Below are 10,574 nucleotides of genomic sequence, written 5' to 3'. Positions count from 1 at the left end.
ATAGACATAATTAAAAACAAGGGGTCTCATCTCCAGCTAATAAAGTGGGTATGTCTAAGGAAGGCATCCCTTCGGTTTTTAATAAAGTGGATATTATCAATCATGTTAATTAAAGTTGAAGAACAAATGTGAGCTTTCCTGCAGGGCAAAGCTGTTTTGCAGAGATATGCTGGACTGATCACTTTTAACCCTGATAAGCACTTTTTTAGTATTATAATCTGCACTACATGTCCAATTAACACACAACTTCTTAGCTTTCAGTAGGGGAGTCTTCGTTATGATCATTGACTGGGAGTAAATATATTGGTGAACCATCCAACCCACTACATGTAGAGGAGAAATAAAGTCAATCACTTATCAATAATAATAATCTTTCTCAAAAAAATTGAATAAATTATGTCTATAGTGTCCAAAAGAACAAAAATATGTATAACCAAATATATCAATATACAGTTCTTTGGCAGCAACACGCTAACTCTTGATTGAAGTCTGAAATCAAAATCTCCTAAATTATAGACCCAGTTGCCAGTCTTTTAAAAAGAAAAGAAAATCCACTTCTCCCATGAATCCAATAAGTCCAGTAAATGAAATCTGAATAAATCTTGCAGGCAGCTTTAGACTGTAACATTAAGCATAGATATTTATGGTCTGCTTTAAGTCTTAATCCAAATATACTGTATTTAAACACACAAAATTCTGTGAAACTTCGTAGTAGTTCAGATAGGGCCAAAATCCATAAATAGAATCCATATTCACCCATGAGAAACCAATAAAGAAACATCAATCCCAATGATGATAAAATGATCTTCAAATAACAGAGGCAATGACTGTTCCACACCTGGATGGATGTCACAGGGAAGTTGACTTTTACAGAGGGAAGACCAGAAACCCAGAAAATGTAGAGTACTGCCATCCACCAACTAGATTACCTTTCTCTAGTTTCAGGTAAACCTTATCCTCCTTGTCTAGATAGAGCAGGACTCCATTAGTTGCAGCTTCACGAGTGACATCTTTGTCCCCAGCAAAGGCAGAAATTACTGGTTTTCCATTTAGCATTAGATTAACCTACAAGAAAAAAACCCACTGAAAAGTTGTAGTTAACAGAGAAACATCTGACAATATCAAGTATCTAAAGAGTGGTGGGACCTGGTTCAAATCCCATTATACAGCATGTATACATTATTTCCTTTCAAATGAGTAATTAAGGTTAATATGACTGTTTGTTGTCAAGTGTATTATTGTTTATGTGCCTATTGCAAGCTCATTGGTGTCAATGGGATGCTGTCAATGCGCTTTGGCTCAGATAATATGCTAGTTCCTCTAAGTAATATGGACTTTCCATTCATGATTATATACAAGCTTTAATATTTTAAAGATATATAGGAGCTCCCCATCCACTGATAATGATCTGGCAAGATGAAGCTGTAAGACACTTGCATCACCTTAACCCTCTTTGCATAGGTCATTTAGATATCTCACTGCATGTACATATCAGTAGAGGAGGCAGATTTTCAAAATATTTAGGTACACAAAGATGCAGATAGGGGCCTAGTGGGATTTTTCAAAAGCCCCTAAGCAGGTTAGGCACCTCACTCCCACTGTAATCACAATATATTGCTCTTCGGTTTTTTACTGCAATTTGGTTTTAAAATCTAGAACAAATCATCATCTTTATATGCCACTCCACTGTATTTCAGTAATGATTCTATTCAAACCTTTGTCATGCACAAATGCCTAGGCTTCTGAACCCACTTGGATGCAAAGAGCTGGTCAGAAAATGGAGGAGAAAACACAAATATTTTCTAACTTTTAAATAAATTGGTGACATTTATTTTTTGCCAAAAATTAGTTACCAAACATTTCTTAGAAGCCTTAACTGTAATGCAGTCACAGAGGGATAGACTGTGAAATGGTTGTTCATATTAAGTATTCCCAACTGGTGAGTGCTCCCATTAATTTTAATAGGAGCACTTGTAGAATAAGGCAGCAGAATCTGGCCCTTAATTGGGATTTCCTTATCTTGGAAATCCACTTAATCAGATGTCTCCAGGGAACCAATTTCACTCTAATGACACTAACAGATGTTTCAGGGACATGGTAATTCCAGTTATGTAGGAAGTGATTCAGTGGTGCTCAAGTCTGTGTGGCTCTGAGACTCAAGCTGGTTTAGACTGTTAGCGCCACTGCAATAGCTTCCAGTCCCTCCTTAGCTGTGATACATGCAAAAAGTGCATGAAGGGTTTGATCACTGCCTGTTCCCTGCTACTATCTTACTCCCTGTGCACCAGTTCCCATGTTGGGCATCTCACAGGTGTCCTTGTCACAGTACTGGAGAAATAGCAGGCTTGGTCCCTATCCCATTGGAGAGAATACCTCTTTCCAATTATTTGGACTTTTAACATGAAGGGCTTACTGAAGTTCAACAGTTGACTTAGATGCCAGCATTATTACTGGCTTAAGAATGAAAGGCCATTTACCAGTACAACCTGATTGAGAGAGTCTATTGTATTTAATTAAATAGAGCTAAAAAGGCAGCTATGCAAAAGATGCAAACTTTGGACCTGTACTACTCATACTTACATTGGTATATGTCCACCGGATTTAATGGAGCAATTCCTGATCTAAACCCGTGGAAGTGAGAGAAGAATCAGGCCCTATCCATGTAAACATCATGACATTATTTTAAAGTGATAAAACAGATATTTTCAAATGTGACTAGTGATTTGGGGTGCCTTCGCTTTGGGATGTGTTGTTTGAGACACTTCAAAGGGATCTAATTTTCAGAGAGTGAGAGAGTTTCAAGGAGTCTCAGGCTGGGCATCCAAAAATTGAGGCACTCAAAATCTTTGGGCACTTTTGAAAATCTTGGCTTCAGAAATTACTCCTAAATACATAATTTTGTTGTGTTTCACATTCAGTTACAGGCCCGAAACCCACAGTTCTGAGCATTTTAGCCCATATATATGAAAGTATGAGCTGAAATTCCATGGGAAACCATGCTGTGATTGCATTGTCCCATAACAAAATTCACATCTTATCTCCTCCTTTGCCAACAGGTGTGTTAAACACATAGAAGATTAATGGCACAGTGTTTCTAGAACACATTTAATCTTCCATCAAATACACATTTAATAGGGTAGAAAGAACAAAAGTATGAGCTAAATATATAGCCTTTAAATAGATTATGGATGAAATCCTGACCCCACTGATGTCAATGGGAGTTTTGCCATTGACTTCAGTGGAGGCCAAGATTTCACTTCATATTTTTAGGATGAAATTCACCTATGATGCAGAGGATTCTTGCACCAATCTGCTCCATTGAATCCTGCACAGGGGTGTACAGGCATCCTACAGGCAGAGCAACCACCCACAGGTGCCTGTGCATCATATACCTGTGGCAGAAAAGGTCTCCCCACCCTCACATAGGCCAGTACAAAAGGCCATGTTCAGGGAAGACCAGAGTTAGAAAAGAGGCAGATCAAAGAGAAACCACAGATCATGTTTTCCATGGATCCAGTGGTCTCAATGGAAGCTTCAGCCACTATTCCAGCATACCAGCTCTGTGATGAGGGACTGCACGGTAGCCCCACAGTCTGACCATGGGGTGAATTTCACCCTTTGGGAGTTAAGCTCTTGGCTTAATGGGAGGAGTTTCAGGATCCTAGAGGTTGGTTCTCGGGGCTGGTGTGTATGTCAGAGTATGAGCTCAACATTGCTATTGAACTGCAAAGTAAAGTATAGTTTTCTGTGTTTTTCCAACATAACACAGTAAAATAATAGCAAACCCCTCTAAGACAGCCACCCCCACCACCATCATCACTGCAGATTTATAATATTATAGTAGTGGCCCAGTGAAATCAAGTAAAATAGTCCTGGCCCACAGTAAGGCCATTTTTTAAACAGCTACCTGATGTCATCATGTGGTTTCTAGAGGTTCATGTTAGAAAAAATTACCAATAATGAAGATGATTTATTTATACAGAATGTGTCCCCAGAAACCTAGACATCATTACAATGGATTTCACCTAGTTTCTAACTAGCAATATAAGATTGTTATGAGGGATTCACTCAATTGAGTTAAATTAAAAAGTGTATTTTAGTCATGGGTGACCTTTATATTTATTATTTTAAACAGTCTAGCCCAGATCTTCATCCGGTGTGAATGAACAGAGCAATGAAGCTATGAAGGTTTACATCAGCTGAGGATCTGGCCCTACATTTGTTGTATCCATTCATTTCAATGGTGTACACTATACTGTACAATTAAGGAATGTAATACAATAAAGTCACTGGGCTTCTAAATGAACCAAAAAATGCTCTTTTTATGTGAACCATGTGTAATGATATTTTGTTTAGTCATCATTTTATTCTCATTCTAGAATGTAAACAATTTACATATACATTTCTCACGTTAAATCAACATACCTGGATTGTTTGACTCTGATAGACTTTAATTACATGGAAACTGAAACTGTAAATTCCTTTTCTTGGTGCTACAAAGACAGACTCCAATGTGAAAAAATTGCCCACATTTACTAGGATCTACAAATAAAAATACATAATAGGAATTAATACAATTATTCAATATAAAAGAGCAAGACATTCAATCACATTTTTCTCCATCTAATTGCATGACTTACAGAATTCTGTTTTTATTCTTATATTCACTGACATTAAAATATGGAATATAAAATTATGATTTGGTTTCATTTGTAAGTCATATTTATCAGTATAACTTTAGTAAAAATCAACTAGCATAGAAATACCTGTCCAACTTGGCTGCCTGTAGATATCTTCAAATATTAGACCTATCTGTGGGTATAGTAGGTATTAGATAATTAGGGGGATAGCATATCTTCCCATTAGTCCCACAATACCTACTCAAAACACCAATAATTGCAGAAGTAACGTATTAGCATTGGCCAATCAGTACTGGTCAAGGCAATGCCATCATCCCTGAAAGTATCAAGCTATGAGGCAGTACGTATATGAATGACATCATTCATGACACTGGGTTGAAGGTGGATTGAGTTGCCAAAATACCTGACCTACCTATTTTAAACAACCCTGGATTTACAAATATTTGCTATTTCTCTTTTCTGCTCTATCTCTAACTGTAAACACTTTTCTAACAACTTAGACTTTCTTAAATGACTAAAGGCAAGTAACCAAGGAGAAGACATTAAACAACTACAACCTTCACATGTTAAATATCTTCTATAATGAAGTGTCTTCTTTCTTCTGAATTATTTATCCTTTATTTTAATTCATATTTTCAAGTTCTCTTAAAGAAACACACTTCCCAAAGAGTCAGTGGGAATAACCAGGAAGTTTGCTTAATTCTAGCATTCTAAATTACCCTATGTGAGGTATCTTGATATGATATAGTAAGGAAAATAACTCTCAGTCGCAATTATTTTGGATCTGCTCTAGCACCAGGCTGGTAGATGAAACAGGAGTGCAGGTGTGTGTGTATTCATAGGTACGACTGAGATGAAAATAGTAGTATTACAAGTTATGGATTTTAGAGGGAAAAAATCATTTGAAATTTTGTGAACTAATTCCCAGGAATTAATGAAACAATGTTGAAACTTTGGGTGCATCAGCTGCATCTGAAAAAACACCTTTTAAACCTCTCCCTGTCTTTCCTTTCACATAAAAAGGGCTAACTCTTGGTTGCTTTGCACATTTCCAAGTCTCCTACACATCCCCATCGGTCTTCTTGTATCCTGAAAAGATTATTGGCAATGTGATGAATAAACTCAAGAATTCTAAGCACATTTTGTCTTTACTTTAGTGCAGAAAAGCCTAGTGACTGCCCTTCTCTAGGCTGAGTATAGGAGTCTCTGAACCTTAAAAAGAGTAATTTAGTAGGATCAATTAACAAGCAGTTAATCATTCCAAGTAGCTAGCTAGGCTTCATTAGCTATTTTATATAATATCCAAGGGCTGAAATTAGTCTTTCTGGTTACAGAGTGGGTAAGGCAGCTCACAAGACTTAATGTAAATTTCAGAGTGGAGTTGACTTCACATAATGACTATGTCTATCTCAGCTATATTTATCATTTATCCTAAGACACGTATTTATTTCTGTGAAGGAGACCTCCCTTCTCATTTATAACTGACATAAAGGTTCTAGAAGAAGAGCATGATCTCTTTTAAATCAAAAACCCCACAGTGTTTTGGGGTTTTGGGGTTTTTAATTTAAGAGGAATTTTTTGCAAAGGTGATTTTATTTTGTCTGCAAAGACTGAGGTTATGTGTTTGACTGGGGCTGGGGGCGGTTACATTAGGGTTTTAAAATGTTTAAAATTTCAGACAAATGATTTTAAATATTGTACTGATACAACTAAGATGTGATGGGTATTTTGGAAAACTATATATGTGCCCTGTGTTTTCAGGATTAACTAAATGTAATCTATACAAATGATAAATTAGTGGCACTGCTTTTCCTTTCCACCTTCTATACTGCACATGTGTATTCTGATATAAGGGGACCAAAAAGCTACTCTGGTCGGGGTGTTATTGAAGCTGTAGGTAGGCTGCAAACCTCAAGGTAGCTCACAGTCTCCTTGAATACTCCCTTCTGGCTTTACAGTACTAAATGAAACGATGTTTCATAAACTTAACTGAAATATCACAGGACCATAACACGTGAAGAGTGTCCACATAAACAATGGGAGCTGAAGGCTTTTTTAAAATGTACATAAAGTCTCTGTTCCCCCCTCAACTATCTGAAAACCTGCTGCTTGTCTAAATTGCCCTTAGTCGAGCCTTTAGATGCATGCAACTTTTTTAAAGTACTTGAAGGGTCAATGCTGTTCTGGACTTCAGAGCGAAGCGAGAATTCTCCTGCCTGGTCTGTGCCGTGCTGGCATTTCAATGAAGCCGATCTCCATCGGGTGAGCTGAATAAAATACCAGACTCCAGTGAGTGCTGGAGACCCAGAAAGTGCGGCTCTGAAATACCCAGCAATGGCCAAGCCGGCCTCTGAGTAACTTTCCAGCCGCTCACTTTCAGCGGGGACCCTGGATTTTAACAAGCTCGCAGCTTTGCTCACACCTGTTGATTAGCCCCGTTGTCGAAGCCGGAGCTAGTCCCGGCTCGCCGGCTGGATGGCAAGTCCCCTGGCCGGGGAAGTGGAAATGTCTCCTTAACACTTGGGCACACACGGGTTCCCTAACGCCTCTCCTCCCCTCGCCTGCTTGTGTTGGATCGATTCAAATCACGCACGCCCCAAAAACACAGTGTGGGGAGCACGTTCGTTACCTGATCGAAGTAGATGATCCGGGTTTTGTTGCTCATTTCCGAGGGCTCGTGGTTGGTGCTCCTCACGGCCGAGAAGGCGACCTTCGAGTTCGCAGCCCGCACCGAGATCCCCAAGGGGGAGGAGGACGAGCCCTTGGCGTCGGTGGCCGGGTTGGAGTCACAAACCACCAGGCATTTCCCTTCCAGGACGATGGGCTCCGTGTCGTTCTGCGCCCAGACCGGGAGGCTGGGGAGAGCCAGGGCGAGAATCACGGTAGGGACCATGGACAGCGCCCTGGTTGAAGCGCCCATGTTCAGCACCGTCGGCAGGCAGCGTGTAGCGCCCCAGCCTCTCCTTCCACCTCTCCACAAACCCAGCAGCCGCAGCAGCTTCGCACGCACGCTTCCAGCAATTCGGGGGGTAAAGTCAAAGTCTTCCCAGCTGCCTTTTTAAAAAAAAAACAACCTTTGTCCTTTAACGATCTCCTGAAAATACCCCCCAAAAGCAAACAAACATCCACGCTTCCCAGCGCCCCCCCGTTTGGCTTCCCCCCCTCCACATTAAAAAAAAAAGCCCTAAGGTGAATTATTGATGAGCGAGAGAAGCGCGAGAGATCAGGAAGAAATAAAAACATTTGCCGTGGCCATGATTCCCTCTGTCCGATCCTGCTCGCCCCCTCTCGTCCTGCTGGAGGCTGGAGGCGGAACTGGGCTGTTGATTCCAGAGGTGGGCGCTTGCCCCCACAGCTGGCCAAGATTCGGTGTCTGATATCACTGCCGGGGCGCTTGCAAAGCGGAGTTCTCTCTCTCTCTCTTGGCCACAATTCCCAGAAGAGTTATGTCATAGTAAACCTGCCCAGCTATCCCCTATTGGAACAGAGAAAGCCTGAGACTACAGTCTCTCTCTCACACACACACACACACACACACACTTGTCGTCCCAGACGTAACTTCTTTCAAGAGCCTAGGAAAAAAACAATAAACATTTTACACCCCTTGAATACGTGCAACGTTTTGTGGTTGTTGGTTTATTGCTTTCAAAGGCAGAAAGGGAAAATATTGACCTCAAAAAAAAAGCTTCCTGGAATACAACTTCCAGAGCAGGGGGAAGCTGCCAGGACAATGGTCTAATGCTGCTGTGAATGTGCAATGGGTCAGGAATTTGTAGCACAATGGCATGACTTGATTTTGACTGGAACATCCTGCAGTGCACACTTCTGCCGGCTACACCAGGCAGATAGATGTATACACACACACCTCTTCATCGCAGCATGTGAAGGAATGCAGCCCTACTCAAAAACAAACGCTGACCAATGATGGGCTAGAAAATGAACATATTCTTTTGGACTTCCCATCTCTGAAGATTAACGGCCCTGGATTTTATTTGATGGCGCTACCAAGTGGCTCCTTTTGGTAACGTTTTTGTAAGAGACTGCATATGAGTTGAAGGGTGTTTCTTTTTAGTGTATCCTGAAAGGATGAACATAGGATGTTAGAGGAGTAGGCAAGTGGCATTGCCTCGGATTCCCTATTTCAAGGTTGTTTTAAACCTGGCTGGGTTTTGTTTTCTGGAGCACATATTTCCTTGCAGTTTCCTCCGGCAAATGGCAATGGTCCATTGATATTCTAGTTGCACGACCCTCTACGTATTCTGGCCATTGGTTAAAAAAAGGTGCAGTCCTTCTAAAAGCTGAACACGATACAATAGATCTTCTTCCCTAACAACAGCAAACAGTGGCCTATTTTGAGAATATAGGTACAGCATATTTCTATGAATTTAACATTACGGTAGCACACCAGTCTTTGATCAAATTGTTAAATAACAATAGCATTCATTCCTTTCTTGTTCAATAATAATATTTTGTCTGGCTCCATCTTTCCTGTCTCCTAAATGCAGGGGATTCCTGGATTGGATTTTGATTCACATGTGGAAGATTTGATGCCATTGTGTTGAGCAGGATGGTTGGGAAACTGACAGTTCAGCTATTGGCTCAGCTCAGTTTGCAAGCAGAAGCTGGCTACCGTCTTGTGACAAAAAAGACAAAATAAAAGGGTTCAAGAAGCCTTTCAGGAGTCTTAAAAAGGATTTGCTGAGAAACCTTCCTAAGTCTGAAAAACTCACCATCTGCTGAACCGTGTTCTCAGAGCAAACACGGTGGAGCAGTGTTTTAGGAAAACATGCTGGGTGTATTGAAGTCAATGGGACATTAAGTCCATGATTGTTTGCAAAGTCTTTGAAAAGCCATGAGCATATAAAATGCTTAGATTTTAGACTCCTGAACTTTAATAACTATCCAGGAATAAATGTCATTCTTCATAAACTACAGAAAGCAGGACTCAGATTTAAAGAAGTCTCAGTGTTATTGTTTTCAGACTGCATGTGGATACCTTCTCCTTAACCGGACACTGACAGAGATGAATAGGACAGTCAAATTGAGAAGAGCCAGAAGCAGTAAGAGACAAGAACAAAAAGAGGTGAAGAAGACTCATACCAAAATATTGCTCTTTATGTAGAAAGTCTGCAGCTAAAAGGTTCTTACCACATGGCAACATCTGTGTAGTGGATTCTTTTGCCAAATACTAGTGCTGTGTGAAAACAGTAAAAAAAAAATCTGTGAAATTATGCACATGCAAAAAAAATTTACAATTTTATTCCACATTATTTCACCAGTCCCGCGAAAAGGTTATCTACTTCATGCCAAAAACAATGTTGTAGTTCAGGTGCATACAGAACTAGTCAAAAATGCAGTGAAAAAGTTGTGATTTTTTTCAAAAAGAATACTATTTTTACATTCTGAAATTTCAAAATTTTGAAAAGTTTGAAAATTCCATCAAAAATTTCCAAATATTGAAAAAATATGAAAATGTCTTCATTTTTTCCATTCAAAATAAAAAAATGTCAACAATAATTTCCATTGGAAAAAATCAAATTGAGAAAATTTTGACCAGCTCAAGTGGAGAAATCAGAAATAGGAAAAAGGGAGGACAGAAATGAAACCTTGTTCATTGTACTGGTCAACATAAGTAAAGCCATCATGAGAAATAAGAGAGTGAGGAAGATAAAATATGATCCAACTTTTAAAAAGTTGGTTTCCTTTTCCTTTTCTGAACCTGCAACTTGCAGGCACAAATATTTGGAGGCTCAATTTTGCAACCACAATTTTCAGATTTAGCATATCTCACCTTGGATGTCTAAATACCTAATCAGATAGAGACATGCAGGCACGAAAAGGGAAGCTGGGTTAAGGTTAGTCTGAAAAGCATAGACATAATTTACCTTCTATATTGTGGGGGGACAGCTCCAGCCAGGCCAATGGGGCTGTGCA

General features: G+C 39.7%; 1 protein-coding gene across 1 annotated transcript; it reads right to left on the bottom strand.

Moving 5' to 3' along the window:
- Window positions 1-867: 867 nt before the first annotated feature.
- CBLN4 (cerebellin 4 precursor) lies at window positions 868-7,685 on the bottom strand. The gene is made up of 3 exons (XM_024203403.1): window positions 7,270-7,685; window positions 4,426-4,542; window positions 868-1,065 (listed from the first exon to the last, which is right to left on the bottom strand). The coding sequence occupies exons 1-3, from the start codon at window positions 7,558-7,560 to the stop codon at window positions 868-870; spliced, it is 606 nt and encodes a 201-aa protein (XP_024059171.1). The 5' UTR covers window positions 7,561-7,685.
- Window positions 7,686-10,574: the final 2,889 nt, after the last annotated feature.

This window comes from Terrapene carolina, unplaced genomic scaffold (assembly GCF_002925995.2).
Source record: "Terrapene carolina triunguis isolate 2854851 unplaced genomic scaffold, T_m_triunguis-2.0 Scaffold130, whole genome shotgun sequence".
NCBI lineage: Eukaryota > Metazoa > Chordata > Testudines > Emydidae > Terrapene > Terrapene triunguis.
This window is presented reverse-complemented; position numbering and strand designations above follow the sequence as displayed.

What these genes read in the sequence shown, in the direction of transcription:
- CBLN4 (XM_024203403.1), bottom strand. Translation starts at nt 7,560, where the DNA reads ATGGGCGCTTCAACCAGGGCGCTGTCCATGGTCCCTACCGTGATTCTC. An exon ending in GGATCATCTACTTCGATCAG is followed by an intron (nt 4,543 to 7,269) that starts GTAACGAACGTG and finishes TTTTATTTGTAG; the next exon opens with ATCCTAGTAAATGTGGGCAA. An exon ending in ATCAGAGTCAAACAATCCAG is followed by an intron (nt 1,066 to 4,425) that starts GTATGTTGATTT and finishes TTTTTCTTGTAG; the next exon opens with GTTAATCTAATGCTAAATGG.